At 44.2% G+C, this 21,059-nt stretch overlaps 1 protein-coding gene across 1 annotated transcript in view; it reads left to right on the forward strand.

The window, feature by feature from the left end:
* The window catches only part of COL23A1 (collagen type XXIII alpha 1 chain), a 170,930-nt gene that overhangs the window by 107,293 nt on the left and 42,578 nt on the right, over positions 1 to 21,059 (forward strand). The window contains exon 3 of the mRNA XM_062637998.1: positions 17,104 to 17,148. Within this exon, the coding sequence (XP_062493982.1) occupies positions 17,104 to 17,148 (45 nt within the window). The remainder of the gene's footprint in view (positions 1 to 17,103; positions 17,149 to 21,059) is intronic.

The raw sequence follows: 21,059 nt of genomic DNA on the forward strand, positions 1-21,059 counted from the left end.
CAACCTGTGTTCCCTCAAGTTAGTGAAGTTGGGATCCTTATGTGGAGAGCTTGGATGTTTGAGGGAAAGAAATAGGTATTTTCTTTTGGAGCGAGTGAGATCTTTGGAAATGGCATCATTCTTCCCTAGGCAGCCCTAAGACTCCCAAGTTATTTTAAACCTCTGTGATGATCACCGGCCTTTTTTTTGTATCAAATAATAACCAGCTTTTTCCACCTTTTTAAAAGCTAAGTTTCATTTAGACCCAAATACACAATTTGGGACACAGAGGGGGTCCTGCTTTTTCTAGCAGAACATGGTCCCAGCCCTCTCCCCATCTTCCCCACTACTACTCCTCCCTCTCACACGGCACCACTGTGGATCTCTTGGATAAAACGTGTTGCTAGACACCAAACAAGCGGAATAGTTGTTTACTCTGCTGCAGAGAGCTGTTTAGGATGCTGTGGAAGTCTAAATCTCATGGTAGTTTTGCAGATGCTGTTTGTACATGACTTTCTTGGAAGCCATCCTTGTTTGGAGGCACGGAGGGCTCCTGTGCAACCCTTGAAGATTCAGGCTCTTTTCCTTCAGCATCTTTGTCTAAGGAGTTTAAAAGAAGAGGGATAGAGGACTATTGCCAACGTTTGGTCAAAATGGGGACTCATTTGGCCTTGAGCTACCAAAAATTCTTTTCTGGGCATGAAATGGGATGCTCAATGTGTTCAAATTCCAATTGGGCTGAAAAAAGCTTTCCTCCCCTCTAGAAAAATCTAGAGCAAATGTGGAGTGAGCTGTATGGAAGTGGTAGACCATGCACAGAAACAGGTCTTTGTTTTTATGCAGGAAAACCTGTTTTGGGTGGTCTGCTTCTAGTCTGGTTAAAAAGAGCTGGTTTAGTGTGATTAACATGCAAATCTCTGATGCATGGTGAGAAAAGGGCTCCCCCGGGGTGATGGCTGTAGGGCAAAGCAGGTTTCTCTCTGGAGGTGGGGATGAACATGCAGTTGTATTTGAACACTTCCACGTTTCTATGAAGGTAATTCAGCCAACAAAGTGTATAGCCAAGGGTGATAGAAACTAAGGAATGTGGATGCTTTCTTGGCAGCTCCAATCTGGCTTGGAAGTGTTTCAGAGGAGGATTAAACCTCGCTGCTCAGCAGGTCAGGGTTGGGGTAGTCCACAAAGGCAGAGGTTGGGGATGGCTGAACCAGGGGTTCATGTGGCACAACGGAGAGTCTGGAGCTCTTGTAAACAAGGATGCAAGTGGAAATATGTCAAGTATCTTTCATCCTAGGCACTCCCAAATGGGCTGTGGTATTTTCAGGAGCTTGGAGCCTGTGGAGCTGGGGAGAGATAGATGGCAAAGCTACTGTCTGTGCTCAGCACGGGGTTCTGACTGGGGCTGGGTGGGAAGGCAAGATTGCTCCAGGCTTGCCTGATCCTGTTGTGCTTGCTTGAGGGGATACCCAAATACCTGAAGTCCAACGATGAAAATCTTGACTTTCATGCCCTGATGTTGTTTGCGTTGTCAAATTATCCCGTGTGTCATGAATTTGCCTGGTTTTGTGCAATATGTGCATTGTATGCAAATGAGTATGGTTAAGCCAATGTCAAACAGGCTTACATTTGAGCAAAGTTTATGTTTCTCTTGGCAGTTCTGATATCCTTTGTTCCTTATGTGCTGAATTAATTTCTTCTGCCGGCTCTTGCTCCTTCCACATGGCAACAGAATCAGTGATTTGCTGAAAAGGCTCTGCTTTTACCCTGAGCAAGGTGGAAATTCCTCTGTTTTGCAGAGTATGTATCTGAGACGTCACCGCTTCTGCAAAGCTTCCAGAACAAGACAGCAAACCAAAACCAGAAAGTGGAATTCAACAGTTTGTGGTACGAAGCTACCACAAGCAAAACAAAGCTGGCCTGGGTCTCGTGTTTGGGTTTCTCTGGTTTGTTGGATGGACTGTGCCAGGAGGCTCAGTGCTGGGATGTGGGATGGATCCGGAGTGGCGGCTCGGTGGTCTTGTCCTTCTTGCCATGCTGCTCTACGTGCCAATCATAGGGTTTAAACCTAATGCAGGGAGCAGTCACCCAGGCTCTAAACGCAAACTTCAAGCACAGCTACAAATTTGGATCTCATCCACTGTCAACAAGAGCTAAAACCGGAGATGATGCTGGTCTGTGCCACACTCAGTGTGGGTGTTAATTGCCCTCTAGCTGCTGGGCAAGAGCTGCTGCCAGTGGTGCTTCTTCATGACTAAAGCGTGTCTCAGCCATTTATCAGGTTATCACGGTGGTTCTGCATCCATTAAAACAGGGTCAGGTTTGTGTGCTATTGGGTTTTGTGCAGGTCACTTCAGTGGTGGCATGTGCTGCAGGTCATCATGGCGCTATAAAAGATGCAACTTTCCCAGTGCCATTGGTGCAGCTGCATGGAAATGACTTTAACAAAGGTTTTGCAGCTGCTCAAAATTGAGATTTTCCATAGGATCAGCTAGGTTTGAAAGACCTTTAAGATCATCAAGTCCAACCATTAAAAAGTTTTGTGGAGTTAGAAATGCTTATCACTTCCATAATGTTGCCCAGGGCACCAAATCTCCTACAGTGTCCCCATGAGCAGCTTCTCTCTCCTGTGCTCCATCACTGCTTTCTCTAACCAGCGGAAGAAGAAGTAAATGCTTTAAGACATTGAGGTTTTAAATGAAGGCACTGACACAGGTCCTGGGCCATATCTGCAGTGGAGCCCATCAGGCAGGACCAGGGAGTGATGCTGGAGGGGAAGGGACTGCTTGATCTATGTGCACAAAGGTTCTAGGCTGAACCCATCCATTATGCTTGTGTTTATTTCTTATTCCATCAACTTAAGTTGTGTTTCTGGCAACTGTTTGTTTGCTTTGGGCAGTTATATTAGTGTAAATATTTTCTAGGGATTGTCAAGTGTCCAGTTTACTTACTATTTCCTGCTGTAGTTTAAAAAAAAATAATAATTAAAAAAGGCAGAAAATCACCATTTCTGTAAGCATCAAAATGGGCTTTTTCAGGCAAAACTCCCACCTCTGAAATGTTTAAGGTGCTTTTTGTGATTTGAAAACTGAAGAGGTGGCATATGCACGACTGGAATGAGTTCTCCTCCATGGCTGTAAAATGGTACAATTAAACCCCAGTGAGTCACTGCTGCTGGAGTTGAGTGGAATTTATGGTCATACCCTCATTTGTGTTGATCCTCTTCTTTATCCCATCCGTTTCCTATTCAAGCTCATTTTTGTTGTATGTATATGGAATAGTAGTGCCTTTGGAATGCGAGTCTTCTATGCATGCGCTTCTCAAAGCATATAAGTCTCCTGGTTGCTATAACAGTAATAGCACGATAAATGCTCAGAGTCAAATCATGCTGAATAGCCATGACCCAGAACTTCATTTTCCTTTTTTTTCCCCAGTGTAAAGGTTCTCTTCCTCAATGTTTCCCCATCAGATCCTGGGCAAGTGGGCACAGGCTCAGTAAAAGCTGGCTCACGCCTGGGCTGGGATGCCCTGCTTTTGCAAAATGACTTTTTCTTGCAGCCATCCAAGCAAGGGCTGGATCTTATTTCTTTTACCAAAGTCAATTTTTCAATATGAGAACAATTAATAAATGATTATGGAAAAGAAATTTGGCATTTGTTCCCCAGCCCCTATGAATAAGGTAATTGCCTCCTCCGGAGGGATCGGAGCTGGCAGGAGTTTCATAAGGAACTGTTGAACTGCGGTATTTGTTTGACATGTTTTAAATGGTTTACCAAGCACAATCGGACACAAAAGGAAAGGGGCTTGTCAATCAGCTGGCTTGCATTGGGCTGTTAATGTATCCCTGTCAATCAGAGCAATAGCAGCTTTCCAAGGTGCCTGAAGAGTTGCTGAGGGGGGAGCAGCTGTAATAATTTGAGGGCTTTTTAGCCTTTCCAATTTTATACAAGTGACACATAGTTTCTTGGAGGATCTGAATTATTATTATGTGGATTCAGGCAGAGTGCTTGCAAAATTTACTCCATGGAATTTGCAGCAAACATAAACATGTATAATTCAACAGGCCCAGAAGAAAATGAAGGTGGGAAATGGCCTTTGTCAGCAGCAGAAGGGGTTGATGGAGCTGTGGGAAGCAGAGAAGAGACAGAGTCGTGATCGATAATCAGATATTTTCATCTCCAAGAGGAAAACTATGGGTCACTTTTGAGGAAAACGGAGATGAAGCGATGTAAAGTGTTAGTGGAATCTCATATGACATGGAACGGGTACCGGCACCAGGCTGGCCCATGGGGAAGGTGCTTGGTGGATTCCTCTCTCTGCTTGGGACCTGGGGCACAGGGGGCCCATTGGGGCTGACCCCTGCAGCAGCCAGCTCCTTCACTCAGCTGGAACTTGTTTTAGCTCCAAATGCAAGCAAAAAAGATAAGAAACAGAAACATCAGCAAGAGAGAGGTTTAACAGCCAAGTTGTGCAGAAACCAGATGTCATTCTTCATAGCTTGCTTTCACCTGGGTAACGTGGGTTATTGCCCCTCTGTGCCTCAGGGCAAGGGAACATCTCCCTCCTGGCCAGAAGCCTGGTTTTAGGACAAATTTTAGCCATGGCTGTAGTGGGTTCCCTGGTTATGGGTCTGTACAACCACTCGTGAGCATGCAGCAGTGATGTATAAACATGCCTGGAGGCTCCCGTGAGGATCTTCTATGGGAGGAGATATTTCACAGGCCTCCGCAGTGGGCAGTAGTATCCCTGGATTGGGGAGACAAGGTGATTGCAAAGCAAAATCTAGTTTGGGATTTACATTGGCTTTGTGGTCTCATCAGTTATCTGGAGAATCCATACCTAGAACTGATCTTCCTGAATTCTGAGGCTGTTGAAAAATTCGGAGGGGGGGGTGGAAAAAATACCCTTTTATGTTACTTTGTCCAAGTTCTTGGTTTAGTTCTACGGACTCATATTTAGTGTCTATAAAACCTTATTTGAGCTATAAGTGTTTGTGCTCCAAGATTGGGAAATCTTTAAATGTGTTCTAAAACATACAATGAGTAGAAATGTCGGGATCTGGGTTTGCTTTCAGACAGGGCTTCATTGCTCGGTACTCACCAAATCCCTCAGAGTCCCACCCTGTAACGCAACCTGCCTGTGCATTATTTAGCTGTGGATGCACTAAATGCTGAAACGCTGATTATGGATATTAATTAATAATCAAATTCCTCCAATTCTTGAAGGAATGAGTCAGATGTCCTAGGAAATATTCATCTCTGGAGAGGAAAACATAATCCTGTAGACTGACCAGCATTTACTCTGCTTTCAGTGTTAATTTCTATCCATTACACTTCGGTATGTGGCTAAGTGCCCTTCCAAAGGCTTCATTTATCTCCATTTCAGAAATCAGTGGCAATATATCTGTAATCACACAGGACTCTCAAGGTTTCTACTTGAAGTACTCTTAGATCTTCAGGTGAAATTACATCCAGTATATCAATAGTTTAAAAGTGTATCCTGGAATCCAGAAAGCAAAATTGAAAGCAGAATTCATCTCATTGTGTTGCATCTTAAATCCAGGTCTGATTTTAGTTAGAAACTTGGCAAGATACAGCAATAGGCATCGTATATTAATCAATGAAAGATGAAGGCCAACCCTGCTGCCCTGCTCTGGGGAGAGACCTGTCTTTTTTTACTCTTTCAAGACCAAGGTAGACTTGGAGAGTTAGCAAAAAGTCTTCATGCAGTACCTGGAGCATACAATTGGGAAAATAGTGGTGCGTGGACAAAATAGCTCATAAAATGGTTCAATCAAGTCTCAAACTGATGTATTTGTGAAGTGAAATCTTGCGTGTTAATTCAGTTCTGCAAACGTTTCGTCCCTCACTGTGACAAAAAGATGCACCGTCTTTCCCATGCCCGCATACCTGTAGCTTCAGTCTGTGCAATCCCACCGTTGTGCTTGTCCTTAACACCAAACAAGAAGAAAGCTGGATGCTCTTTGTGTTTCCCTTTTGTATTTCTCTGGCTTGTTCCCTCCTTCCACCATCTTTTGCACTGTTTTTCTCAAACTTGAACACTTTAAAATACAAGTGGAAACCTATGCGAGTATCCAAACTTGGGAACATATTGGATAGCTTTGCTCAGAGTAATTGCCTCCTTCTTTTCATCTCATCTCAATGTTTAAAGACCAACGATATCTCATCTCCGCTAAACCTTTGAACCTTTCCTGGATATTGTTTGGTAAGTTAAACTGGCAATGCAGCAGTTGTGTACCTGGTCTCTGCGATGCACATTTGATGGGAATTCACAAATCCGGAGGTAAAAAGTTGCACCTTCAGGATTGTCAGAAATAATTTCAATTTCCTGTTTGATCTTTGAGATGCTTTTCACTATGAGAGAACATCAACCACTGTGCATCTCTGACTGCTGCTTCTCTATCCCATGGATCCTGCCTTTTTCTACTTTAAAATGGGAATGAATGTGTTTAGCTGTCACATCTGAAGATTTATAGACCTACTGCTTTATACATGACTGAAACTTCAGAGCTGAAAAGGCTCTAAGGACCTCTGAAAGATGCATTTGGCTGTTTGGTAAGGAATTGAGCATCTGGAAGAAGCAGCTGAGCAAAGTCAGTCGCATTATTACAGCTTTGAGTTGTTTGCAAGACTGGTGATCCTGAGGCAGCCAAGTAAAACAAACTATTCATCAAATAAGATGCCTCGAGTAAGCAAATGAACACTGTTAAACAAATTTTGGTGTCATTTTGGTAATTGGCGAGTTGAATGTCCACTTGCAGAGCTCTGCAGTATACCTCACATCTTGGAAAGCCATGTGCTTGTAAGCAGCTTGGTGCAACGCGTTGGCCTAGGAGGAGACTTTGGTCTAAAATGAAGTTGTTACCGAAGCGTTCTCCAGATGTGTGAGCAGTATATCATCCCCTCTTCTCACTTGAATAAAAATCAACCATTGCCACTGAATTCTGGGCCAGAACAGGCCCAAAACATGGTACAAAGGGTTTTCTTTGCAACTTTTCTGAGTATTGGCTTGTGCTATTGCATTAATTGCACTTGTTCCCTACCTTGTGCCAACCACCCCTGAGGCATGGCATGCCAAAGAAATGTCAGTATGCTTTCTGGTATCTCAACTGTGTTTCTATATATGCCAATATACCTGTTCAGGGCTTTTTTCCTCCCTGGTTTTCCTACAGCTGTTTTACAGTGAGTCTCATTGCTAACCATATACTTTGCATCCACGTTCCAAGCCTAGAGCAAACTCTCCTTTACCCTGATGGTGATCTCTGCAGCCTGGTCACCTAGGGCTGGGCATGACCAAAGGGATGTTTTGACTGGGTATCTTAGATTTGTCTTGCCTTCTGATGGCAGTTGTAATTAATCTTTGGGGCAGCCTTTTATGTTTCATGGGGTTCAGGCTGAAAGTGCTGGTATTCTTTGATTTTATTTTGTTTTTAATTTCTTTTTTATCAAGGCTTCGCATTAGCTGTTGTGTTTCTGCTTCTTAATTGGATTCAGACCTGACATGGATTAACATTATGCTTGGGAGCCTAATTCTTTAACTAGACCCACAATTGCTGCTCTTAAGTTAGTCATTTAATTGCTTTTATTTATCAGACCTCTTAAGCGTGACCATTTAAACCTCAGCTAGCAATTATAACTGTGCCTGCCTCAGCGTATTCCTGCTGGAAGCTGTGTGATGTAGCTCAGATGCACGGCAGTAAAAAAGGATTGTTCTGATCATTCACACTTGGTACAGGAAAAACCATATTCTTTCTATGGAGTGAATATGAGCGTAGCACATACTGGTTCTGTCTATATAATGGAAACTGTATTTTTCATAAAGGTTCGTATGTTCCTTTGTTGGAAGGATCTTGATGGGTGGGAAAACAGACTGGTGTTACACACAGCAAATCTGGTGTTTGCCCCAGGTCGTCAGGGAAAGAGGATGATTGTACCTATAATTATATGCTCAGTTAAAATGAGGTGAAGCTCAGCGATTAAATCTTCAGCATGGTGAAAAGTCGAGGTCTAAATATTACATTTCGAGAAACAACAAAGCCTCAGTCTTCAAAAAAGGAATACTTTTTATTCTCCTCTGCATCTCTCCTGCAAAAAATTTTTCATCACTGATTTCATTGCATTATCAGGGCTAAAATGAGAAACACTGCCTACGAGCAAATATAGCATTTGAATGTGGGCCAGGAATTCCTTTTACTGTATAAGCTTTTGTGTGAAATAAAAGCCAAACAGCTGCTCACAACTTAAGTCTGAGTAAGTGATCTAATGCTATTGCTTTGGTCTCAAATTTGAGGCTAAATTGTTCCTTTGCCAAAGACCTTGTGCCAACCTACCTGGTCCCAATTTGTGAGAACAAAGTACATTGTTTCTGCTGCTCTGGGAGTGAAATCATTTTATTTGACTTTTTTTTTTTTCCGTTATAATTTCAATCCTGATATGGGAAGCCTCCATGAGGTTGTGACTCTGTTTCTCACCTCCAGTCCTCCAGGTTATATCTCAAGCAGGAAAATACCCCCTTGCAAGGCTAGTCTAGCATGATATATGGCTATATTTGTGTATTCTGTTATACCTGAAAACTCTTCTTTGCCATTAGTGCAATTGGCTTTTCATTGATCTTGCTTTTTTTCCTTAAATCTTCCATTCTCATTCTTTTCCTCCTCCTCCTACTGCGCTCTTCCCCAGCTGATCTCTAGGCTTTCCCTTGGATACCCTCCTGCCGTGTGAAACCTCCTTCCCAAGGGCTGACTGTGAGACCACCATGGCCTGAGCAGGAGACCCTCCTCCAGAGCTGAGTGTTGGTGGTGCACTGGTGGGATAAGCACAGCATGAAAATCTGTGTGCAAAGAAAACTGGAACCCCCCTGCAGTTACCTGGTCTGTCTCCTGAATCTCTTAAGTCATCCACTCAATTCACAAAGTGCTTTTACCTGTGTTTCTGCTGGTTGCTTGTACATCCCACTAATGGCCAGTTGGAAGATATTTTCCCGGCAGCGAAAAGCATCATCTTGCAGCTGTTGCCACCATCCTGGGACAAATCCCAATCTCTGCGAGGTCACAGTGACGTTAATAATAGCCCTTTCCCATGTGCTGAGTGGCATTTTAACAGCACTGCTCAGAGCCCCTCTCTTGGTGTTGTTCCACTGACATATTTACTGGGAGAACGGATGAAGCTCCCGATGGCTGAATCGTGTCCCCTTTAAAATATGTTGTCGGAAAGATCATGTATCTGGTGTTGTGAATGGCACAAACATTACATTGGATAACGCATAATCAGTAATCACCTCATTCACTAGTGTGTGCTGTAGCACAGCTCATCTTGCAAAGTCTTCTCCCAAAGCCACCAGCTGGGCTTGCTTGACTTCAGAGATAACTGTGTGTGTTCATGCTCCCAGGTCCTATGTGGGGCTGAGTGATTAGGTAAGATGTGGTGTCCTGAAGCCATGTGCCCCATCCCTGCTCAAGGAGCTCATTAAACAGCTGTGACAAGAGGAGGGACACTCCATGTGTAAGAAAGGACTTTATTTTCTCTTGTGTCAGTAACTGGCAGCTTGCAGATGGTGCTTCCACTAGAGCAGGGTGCTCCAAGCCCCTGTGTCCAACCTGGCCTTGAGCACTGCCAGGGATGGGGCAGCCACAGCTTCTCTGGGCACCCTGTGCCAGTGCCTCAGCACCCTCACAGGGAAGAGTTTTTCCCTTATACCTAATCTAAATCTACCCTTTCAGTTTATTTGCGTGGCACTGCTGTCATTGTGATAAAATATGATTTATTCTTCCTTCATTTATACAGCTTTTACTTCTATTTTGCAAGGCTTCATCAGTGCTCGTTTGTCACTCACCAACTGGATTACTGGAGGCTGCAGCTTTTTGGAAGCTAAACTGACATAATACCACTAGGTTTTCAAAATCAGTTGTTGTTTGTTTATGTGGAACTTGGCCAGGAGCACACAGACACCAAATGGTGCTGTGCTTGGTTTGGAGCAAAACTTAAATCCCTAATGCTGTATTCTCCAGTTTCCCTTCCATCACCAGCATCTGCTGGGACGTATGTGTGTTGCTGATAGTTTGCTGGTACCATTGTGTAGAGCAGAATATCCCTAGATATGGCACTTTGTCCCCATATATAACCCATATGGAAGGGATTTTGCATTTTGGGTTTTGCTTGAGTTTTGTCACTATGATGTGCTTTTGCTGTGCTTTGAAGCCTATGGCTCTGAGCTTTAAGGCAGGTAATGGAAATAGGAACAGCTCTAGAAGCTTGTATTTATTTGACAGACTGTTCCTGGTCTTCTGTCTTTATATCGATGATATTGCTTCTGGGGCAATGTATGGAAAGCAAGGTAGCTCTAAAAGAGATGGAGGAAATGCCTGTTGTATGCAGAAAACTTGGGGAGGAGAGAGGATGAAACAGGAGAAAAATGTTTCTTTTGACCACAGGAGGAAGAATTCAGCAGCTTTTTTTAAGCTGCTGAAATTGTGACATGTAATAGTGCTGTGTTGGATGAGTTTTGAAACAGGAAAACTTTGATTTCTGTGTTTAAACTGCATTTGTAACATGGAAGCGAAATCTGTTGGTGATATTAGCGTGATGGCTGTGGGCTTGCTCTTAGGATGGGCTTGGCCCCGTCCCTCTTATGCTTTATGGTTTGCACATGCTTGCGTGCGCCTTTTTAGGAAGCTGAGAAACAATGAGCGTGGAAAATCCTGCCAAAATGGGCATTAACTGTAGACTATGTCCACAAATGTCTTTTGTGTGTAAGAATAACGTATAAATACAAAGTCTGTGGTTCTTTGCTTCAAGTCTCTAATGTATACACATCTCTACAGTTACCGAGATCATCTCTGGTTATACAAGAAACCACGCTATTTAGCTGCTCTCAGTGCCTTGACTTGCTGGTTTCTCCTCTCTTTTTATGCATATTAAATATTGAAAATGACAAGGAACAGTTTATGGTTTTGCTGTGGGATCCTGGCTCGGGAATGGCTAATTCTAATAGTAGATAATACCCATTAGCTTTGAGTACTTCCGTGCTCCAGAACTGCAGTTCATCAAAACCCAAGTGCTTTGTGTCAGATCTGAATGCTTCACGAGAGATTTTGTAATCCAGCATGTCAAACTTGTTTAAATGCGAGACTGTAAATGAAAGCTAAAGGAAGCAGTAAGTGCTTCATTATCTTGCTTACCTTATGGAAGTGTCCTGCAGTTCTTGGAATAATGATAATTGTCTTACTTCTGCAAGGAATGCAGAACTATCTCCTGCTGTAGAGGCACTCCCAATGCGTGCATGTGTTCCATGTGCTTATAAAAAGGCTGGTGTTTCATAGGGGCAAATGTAGTGACTCAAGTAGAGCAACGCTCCTCTCCCTCTGCTGAATAACTGTGCAACTTGATCACTGGTGACTTCTTCCTGGAGCTGGTTTTGTGTTAGCAATTATTTAAGCAGGAAAAGCCTCATTTGCAAATGCTTTGACCTTGAGGGTATCCTTTTACTTGTCTGGTCCAGGCAGTGATGCTTTAAGTTATCTAGTGCTGAAGGTACTATAATGGTGATGAATTTGCAGTCAGTTGCTATCAGAGGTCTCTGGTGTGAGTTTGGAATCACTTCTGTTCCTCAGCTCTAGCACTACCTTGTTTTCTGCCTTGCATCCGTAGCAGAAAAAGGAGTCTCTGTTCATCTTCCAGATTCACACCAATGAAACTATGCCTGATTTACCTAAGCAGTAAGTCCGAAAGGAAGAGACTGTGACTTGCTTCTGTGTTTTTAACCTTCCTGGGTGTTTTAAGTGTGTAGGAACATATGGGTAGAATGCAGAGCTATGGTCACTGTTCTCATAAAGAAACACAGAGCCAAATACACGTGCGTGTCTGTGCACAGGCACTTCACTATCTCTATCCAGGGCTCAAACTGAAGCAGCTGCCTCAATGCAGATGTGGGAAACTGAAATCTGCCATGAAAACCTTTCTACCTTGCATATAGCAGCCCCACAGCAGCCAAAATATGCATCCTCTTGTTTTAAACACGAAGGGGGGTATACTGCATCCATCTGCTCCTGCCCTGCACTGTGCTGCAGCTGTGCCAGTGTATTATCTGGAAATGGCCTGACTAAGACCAGCCATAACAAGGGTGGGGGGGAATCCTATGTTTGATGTAAGTGCAATTGTGGCTTTATTCCAGTCACTTCTTAATTTATATCTCAAATTCAGTTTATCTTCGTGCCCTGGTGACTAAACAAAAGAGCTGCATGCACTTGACTGTTTGAACAAACTGTCTCTGGGTGTGGGAAACGAGAGGAAAAATGATTTAGGGATGTGGGAGGGAAATCCAGAGCATCGAGTGAGCAGCACCATCTCAGTTGTTTTAAATGGGAGGTAATCTGCACTTTGGGTTCAGCATGTGTGTATGTATCATTTCACCCTCTGAATGAGGTTGAATATTTAGTTTTTCCTTTGCAACAAGCATCCACCCTAGGGAAAAGGGGCCTTGGTTTATTACCGTTAAAAAAATCACTTAAAACACCCAAAATTTGTCTCTGGTCTTGAAATGTTGTGTCATCTCAAGCCAATAGACTTTGTGTGCAGGCTTCATTGTTGCTGGTGGATGTTAAGATGTGGGACCTGATTTGCTCTGCTGCATCCTGTTAGGACAGTTTAAGACTGTGCACTCCAACCCATCCTCTCACTGGATCCCCTCATTTTAGCTCAGCTGTAGGTAAAGGAGAGTTTGAGGCTGTAGACCTTTAGTGCTGAGGTCCTGAGGCTCTTTAAGCAAAAGATAACTTGAATACGACCCTTCATTATTCCAAAAATAATATACCAGTTTGGTTCCTGCAGCAGGAGTTTTCTTCCCCACAGTTGAGCACATCTCCCCAACACATGGCGAGGAGGATGCTTGTGTGCATCCCTGCTTGGAAAGGCTGTGTGGTATAAGGAAAACAGTTTATTGCTTGTTCTGTAACTTGAAAGCAACTGGATCACGTATTGAACTGCAAAGAGCTTTTCCCAGCTAACAACCAGAGGGTTGCATTCTGGGTGGCTTTTTTACTAACATAAAACATAGCCCAGGATTTCAGAGAGCTGTTGGGGCACTTGGGCCAAATTTGAAATGAATCTAGATAATGGTGGGGGTTTTCTTTGTTTTATTTGGAGAACTTCTGTAGGCTGTAGGTGCTGCGTGTTTCCAATCTGCATCTGGTATTTGCTTTGAATCTTTGGGTCCGTTGGAATCCAAAGCCAAAAAGGTTCACGCAAAGTGTTGTGACCCAAAACTGTTTAATCTTAGATCTGTGGTCTCGGAGCCTGCAGCCCAACTTGAATACCTGATGAGTATCAGCTGAGCAAGCATCGCAGAAACTGACTTCTGCCCGTGACCCATAAACCTTTTCCCTAGGGAACAAGAAAGTAAATTGGCCTTTGTGCAGGAACAGCCGGCTAGACCGGGGCCGTGGTTTCTTCGTGCTCAATACCAGACCCTGTGGTACACTGCTGCAAAGTTCTCTGCCTTCTAAGTGAAGCCATATGAAACAAAACAATTCCCCTTTTCTGAGAGTGCCTGAACTAACCAATTTGTTCAAGCTATTCTTCTGGTTGGTTCGCTTTTAACTGAAGGAACACCGATGTATTGAAGGCAACTTGAAAAACACCAAAAGGGAAGAAGGGGAAACAGTATCTAAACCGTTTCAAGCTCACCAAAAAAAGAGTGCAAGCATGTGAGCAGAGAGACCCTCCATAATGGTGTAACACTTAATCCCACGATGAGTTAGATATGAGTTCATCTAGAAAACAAGGCCCTAAAATTAAGCTCCACAGTTATGACTGAGGTCACAACCTGATCAGCTCAATGTGCCGTGCTTGCAAGGGAAAGAAATCCTTAAAGATATCTGGTAAGATAGGTCTTCATCTCGCTTTGCAAAGGGCTTTTACTGGAATGGTGTTCCCAACTACTTTTTTGTATCAATGTACCTAAAAAAGAGTCCTTGAGAACCTCAGCAGCACATGGCGTGAAGAAAGAGGTTTATGGTTAGTATGTCTGGATATGTGCTCTTGGTGGGAAAGGGTGATGTGTAGGAGAAGTGTAAGTGAAAAGATAACACAAGCCTGGTACCATGAGTACTTGGGTTAAAAATGTGCTTCACTAGCTCAACATTTAAAAAGCATTGGCTGTCTTCAGTGAGGTTTTGCTGGGCTGTGGTACCAGGAACTCCTTCTTGTTGGCATTTTAAACTCATTTTAACCTTGGTGATCATTGATTCTTATGCCCAACAGTAAGGCAGGAAGCAATATGCCCATCAAGCTGAAGGGACAGGAGGCAGCAATATAGCCTCCCAGGGCTGCGGACCATGAGTCAAGGACCAGATTTGATCTAATTACAAGGGGTAGGAAGATGCTAAGCACATAACACATAGTGCTATAGACGTATTTTCTTGGTATTGATGGATTATGGTGTTCACCAAGCAACCTGATTTGCAGTGACTCAATTTGCAAGGGGTAAATTAATTGAAACAAGGGCAACTTACTGTACTGTAGACAAGTACATGGGTTGGGTTTTGACAATATTTAATGTGAACTATAAAGTGATGCTGATTTTTAGTATTTCATTTATTTGCCCACAGTAGGTGACATAGCTGTTCTGGGTAGCAGCCACTGAAGTCAAATGAGTCTATTTACTGTGAACTTTTTACCTTGTTTCTAAGTAGCTATTCTTTAGATGCACCCATCAGCTCTTCCTCATAATGTTTCCAAACAGCAATATATTTCATTCTCTTCCTTTGTCTTCGGGTTAGTAAATCTATCATCTTACTGGAAAGTTTACGGTGCTGTCACAGATTGCACATTATGCCCTGGATTAAGGCTGTTTAGCTTGAACGTGACAAGTTGTTTAAAGACAGACTGGTTTATGCTTTGTATTAATTCCCCCCTCCAAAACTGTCTTCCATAACAATGTAAATAAAGAACTCCCAGAACTGATACAGCAGAGCTGGCATGGTTAGAAGGAAAGGCTCAGCTATTACTCAATTGACATTAATGCAACATAAATCTTAATTATATTGAACAAGCATCAAACTGCAAGGTTTTTAGGAGATGGAGTCATTAGATAACAGAGGACAGTGAACATTTATCTTCAAACGAATTCCCAGCCCTCCTTAATTTCCTTTGTAGTTGGAAAGCGGTTGGAAACAAGAGGTGTAATATGGATTCGCTTTATGCCTGGCTCTTTTAGCAGTATCCAAAGTTAACATGGGTTAGAAATTGCTGCAATAACAATTTCCTATTGTGCAGACCATGGACTTCACCACATCTGCACAGGACAAAGTTGCAGATGGTGTTAACAGCTCCTAGGTTACTCCTGCATGCTGTCCTCTTGCTGTGAGGAGCCAGGAGGTCTCTGTCCTACTCACTCACATCTACATCACAGGACTGTGATGTGCAAGTCCTGCCCGAAGTGGATACTGGGTGTGATGTTCTTCCTTTGAATCCCCACCCACTGGAATTTTCTCTCCTCGGAGACATTTCCATTTTCAGCTGCTGAATGGCAGCAGGATTTGAGATGCTGCTCCCAAAATACTGTTGCTTTCAGAGAAAAACAACAAATAAAACAGATGAGAAAGGGATTTTAGTTATTTCCCTCTCTCAACTTAGGTTTATCTCACACTTGCCACAGGAGTGCTATGCTTGTAAACCATGTGCTGCATCGGTCTTGCAAATTTCCTTGAAGACTGTAGGGAAAGAATTAAAATAGAATCATAGAATGTGTTGGAAGGGACCTCTAAAGCTCATCTAGTCCAGACCCCTTCCCATGAGCAGGGACATCTTCAACTAGATCACGTTGCCCAAAGCCCCATCCAACCTGATCTTGAATGTTTCCAGGGATGAAACATACACAATTGCTCCGGGCAGCTTGTTCCAGTGTAGGCAATAGTCATTTTTTTCCTTTCTGGTATGAAATATTAAGAAATCCCTTAAATATTAAAAAATAATAAATCAGTTTCTAATTCCTTTTTATACAGAATCTTTACTTTCTCACGTTCTTACTTGAAAGGCTCCAACCTGAGCTTTATGTGGGAGCTCTGTGCATTTGCCCTTCAATATCAGCCCTCCTCTAGACTGCCTAAAAGCATCGCTACCAACTCATTAGTCACTCAGTTAAAAACTTGGCCTCCCTCTCCTACGCCTTCATTAGGACATTTCCTCCTCCCTAAGAAACCCTTTGCTTTCTCACTGCTGCTAGCAGGAGAGGTAAAGCAAAACCATCACTCTAGCTTAAATACATCCAGGAGGAGTCCATCAGGAGACACCAGAGGATTAGGCAAGGCTGGTGTTTAAATCAGCCCCCTGCACTCTGAGCCTGAAAACTGCTGAGGCTCAGGCTCTGCCTGGGGGTCAGACCACTACAATTAGCCAAGAGGGTGGCACATGTAGATTAGCTTTAATTGCTCAGTCTGGTTTCCAAGGTGCTTCATCAGTGCTGTGGTTTCTATCCAGAGTAGCTTGAATTGAGGTTGGAGGGAGTAAATGTTGCTAACCCCATAGCAAGAGCAGCAAGTGAGGCTTGGAGCTTGAGATCTATGGGCGTGCTAGTGAGAGGAAATGCTGTACAGTAACTGGACAGAGGAGAACTCCAGGCTTAGCCATTGCTATCCAGAAAGGTAGGAATACGAGTAGGTTTTATATCCAAAATCCAGGTCTAAAACTGTATGATCAGATCTCTGCTGTGTTAGCAGTCTGCACAGAAACTTTTCTTGACCCAATGAGTGGTAGCAAAATGATTCTGTTCCTCATATCAATACTTTAAATATTGTGGTTTGCAGCATGCATGCACTGCCAGCCACCCTGCATAGGTTTTCCTGGACTTTTGGAGGATTTAAGACCTGGTTTCCTTTACTATGTGGGCAACACCAATAACTTCAAAACCTGTTTCGGAGCTTGGCCTCAGCTTTCTCACCAAAATGATCTATTTTGTGGGGAAAAAGCAGTGGTATTTAAATGCACAGGCTACTATTTTGGGAGAGTTGGGAAAGGGTGGAAGACAGGAAGCAGCCTGAATCCTAAGGGAAGGACACGTGGCAGGTCCCTTGCCAAGGAGCATCACTGACCCTCTTCTCTTTGCTTTCCACAGGCCCTCCGGGGAGGCGAGGGAAGCCCGGCCGGCGTGGAGAACCAGGTAAGCATCACCATGCACCAGTGATGACACTGGGTACCACATGGGTGTCAGTGGGAACCTTTTGGTAATGATGCTGGTCACCTTCATCTGACGGGTCATGGAATGGGGGCCTCCCACAGCCCTGCATGCTGGATTTTTGTATTTTATATATAAAATATGCATGCAGAGGTTTTTATAGCAAAAAAAAAAAAACAAATTGAATCCAACTCAAAGCATTCACTGATGCTTCATATTTTATCCATGCTATTGCTCCCTCTTGGCATTCAGACCCATGTTATCCCATCCAACAGTGAAGTGGGACTGTGAATTAGCACACAAACATAGAAACCCCCCAGCCATGCTAGGTCTGTCTTGTTTCCTGCGTGTGGGATGAGCCCATGTATTTCCTGATAGTCCCATGCGTGTGATGGATGCTGTTTAAGAGCTGGGGATCACCAGGCCTGGGCACAACCCATGAGCGCTCAGTGCGCCTTCAAACTGGGTGAAACCACAGGCAGACCTCACTGGGAATCTTTATTTGAGCTGTTTAATTTCATGCCTCTCTCATTTTGGTATCTGGTGGGTTTGTTGTTTTCCCTGCCTTGTGAAATGGGAAAGCACCGATCCCATTTCAGCTGGGCAGAAGTGCTGTTTACGTTCTGCTGTTAGGGCTGAAGTGCTGTTGGAGAGGGGAGAGATGTGGTCGGCATTGCTCTTTCTAAGGAAAACAGGCAGGAATGTACCTAGAAAGCCACATGGATTTTGCAATTGCCTCTTGCATGTTGCAAAGCAGCAGATGGGATTTTACACTCCTTGGATCTTTGGTTCTTGAATGTTGGAAGAATGAATGGGGACCGTGTGGATCTTTATTTAGCGAGGAGGCTGTTCTCTGCCGCCTGTCACTATAGCAAATACAGGGCTGGGTTTTCCAAAAGGGCTCCATAACTTTCTCATCACCAGGATTTTAAACACTCCTTTTAGCTCTGGGGACATCAGGGGGTTTGTGCTGTGGACCACAGGCTGCTTCCTGTACAAGGGAGGCCTTTCCTTCCTCTCTTCCACTGGTGGTATTTCACAGTGCATTATGTGTTCTCTGAGATACTTTCTCTCCTGAAGCATCAGGGATTACTCATGGCCAAGGGATGAGTATTGTACTTGGGATGCTAATGGCTTCCCAGCCAGCTTCATTAAACCCCTTTCCCTGGCAGCTGGGCTGTAGGAATAGCCCTCAGGTAGCTTTGATTCTCTTGTGTTTGTTGTCTTTCAAGTGTCTGAGGGCTTTAAGGAGTGCAGTGAAGATCAGCATTCAATCAAGGGCAGCTGGTGAGGTCAGCCAAGGAATTTGGGGTTTATATGCAGGCATTTATGTAAACATTGTCCAAGATGTCCCTCTGGTCCATACAAAACTTGGGGAGGTAGCACTGAGCTTGGGTATGCCCTTGCCCTTTGTTCCCTGCTCCCTGTTTCACACAAGAGCTTCTGCAAAGCAGTTTCCTGTGACCAAGTGCCACTTGAGCTGAGCATCCCTCTGACAAAGAGGGAAGCTGCCAGGGAATCAATGCAGGCCCAGCAGGAAAACAGGCATTATAAAATAAGAAGAAAAAACTCAATCATTACTAACAACTGATGATCTTTTTGAACTCTCCTGTGATTGCGGAGAGGAAAATCAAGGACACTGCAGCAGATACAAAGAGCACACACAGGCACTCTCAGTGGGGCACATCAGTTAAATCCATCTAGTGCAATGCAGCCCTATGGATTCCTCTGCTGCACTGCAGATAGGAATGGGGAGAGCAGACGTCCCTCTGTATATTGGTTTTGGCCAAGCTGCCAGATGTTTGTTTTCTCAGATAGCTTGAATATGTATTCCTGTATTTGTTTGAGAACCTGACCACACATAAACCAGGTCCTTGTTCCTTCGCTACAGCTGATAAACGTGAATAAAACCTTGCTTGCATAGCACCATAGTGGCCATCCCCAGGGACTCTGCGTGGTTATTGCTTTACAGCCTCCAGACAAGTGCTGTTGTAGAGCCAGAGGCTCAGGGCTGCTCTCAGCACTGCCAAAGGGAGCGTTTTCTCTGGCAGTGGTTGAAATGGTCATGTTGAAAAACTTTTGTTCTGATTCAGATTGGGACTTTCAATAGCGAGCTCTTGGAAACAAGCAGAGAAGCTTTTAAGAGATCCTTTTAAATCACACCCTCCTCCTGATTGAAAGCAAGGCTGAATTTTACTGTTTTTTCTTTTGCTGTGATGGATTTGGGTAAAGAAAAGATGAATCCAACAGCTCTGTTTCTCTAAACTAAGAATTCATCATCCCGAAAGCCTGCTGAGACAACAGCTCTTTACTGTAGAAAGACACCATGCCAAAAAAGATTTGTTTTTATACTTTTTCTTAGGGGAAAAAAACAGCTATTCGGGCTGTTTGGAAATGGGGAAAGCCTGGCTCTATGTGCTCCAAAAAGCACTTGCTAAAACATGGGGGTGAACCACCATTGCTGCCTCCTGATTCCTCCCCCCCCCCCCCCCCCAAGGCAAGCAGTGAGTCCCATTGAGGCCCTGCCTCTGGGTTTGGCTTGGTTTATGTTGTTGTAGAGGATAAATACAGCAACTTTTCACCCTCCCCAGGGAGCCTGTGGGCAGAGGGGGGCTGGCTCAAACCCCAGTCTTTGCTTGGGCTTCATAGCTCTGGTAGCAGCTCAAGCTTCCTATGGTGGCATGGATGTCACCATCATCTCTTCCTTGATCTTAGGTCAGATACCCTGAGAGCATTTCTGCTGCTGTCAGCCCAGCTAAACAAACCAGGGAGTCATTTGAGTCAAAAGGCTCTGTCTGACCCATTTTATTTGCTCTTGTCATCATCTGGTCCCATGGAAATTGCCTCCTCTGTCAGGGAAACAACAGCACATGTGTCCTAGAGCTGGTCACAGGGATTCAGTCAGTGAGTGCTGCCAGTGTGGAAGAAATTGCTTTTAAGAACTGGTTTATTCTGCTGTTGCTATCATGAGGTGAGGGAACTCACACCAGCAGCATCCTTGGAGAGCTGTCACTCACTGGACTCGCTTCAGTTCAGTCCAAGCTCCACCCCTTCCTGCCAGGACCAATGCACAAGTCGCATCATTCTTATTCCTGCTTGAGCATCATAGAATCATAGAATAGTTTGGGTTGGAAAGGACCTTAAGATCATCCAGTTCCAACCCCCCTGCCATGGGCAGGGACACCTCACACTAAACCATCTCACCCAAGGCCTCGTCCAACCTGGCCTTGAACACTGCCAGGGATGGAGCATTCACAGCCTCCCTGGGCAACCCATTCCAGTGCCTCACCACCCTCACAGGAAAGAATTTCCTCCTTATATCCAATCTAAACTTCCCCTGTTTCAGTTTTAACCCATTACCCCTTGTCCTGTCACTACAGTCCCTAATGAAGAGTCCCTCCCCAGCATCCCTGCAGGCCCCCTTCAGATACTGGAAGGCTGCTCTGAGGTCTCCACGCAGCCTTCTCTTCTCCAGGCTGAACAGCCCCAACTTCCTCAGCCTGTCTTCATACAGGAGGTGCTCCAGTCCCTGACCATCCTCGTGGCCTCCTCTGGACTTGTTCCAACAGTTCCATGTCCTTTTATGTTGAGGACACCAGAACTGCACACAGTGTTCCAGGTGAGGTCTCACAAGAGCAGTGGTTTCTTGCACAGCTGGAAAGCAAGCACAGTCTTGAAGACCCACTTGGACTCACCTATGTAAGCAGCTGGGATATGAAAACTACATATTGATACAAGCTTATGTGGGGTTTGCAGCCTTCTCTGAGCGTGAAGTTGGGAGGTTTTGCAACACTAGCAGTTGTGGTTGGTCCCGACAGCCAGCCTGCACATCTCAGATACAGTTCTCGCCCCATGCCAAAGGCAAAATCATGTGTGATGTCATGTTAGCTTATTTA

The sequence above is a fragment of the Pezoporus occidentalis genome, unplaced genomic scaffold, assembly GCF_034315485.1.
Source record: "Pezoporus occidentalis ecotype Australia unplaced genomic scaffold, CSIRO_AGI_Poc_V1 ctg55, whole genome shotgun sequence".
NCBI lineage: Eukaryota > Metazoa > Chordata > Aves > Psittaciformes > Psittacidae > Pezoporus > Pezoporus occidentalis.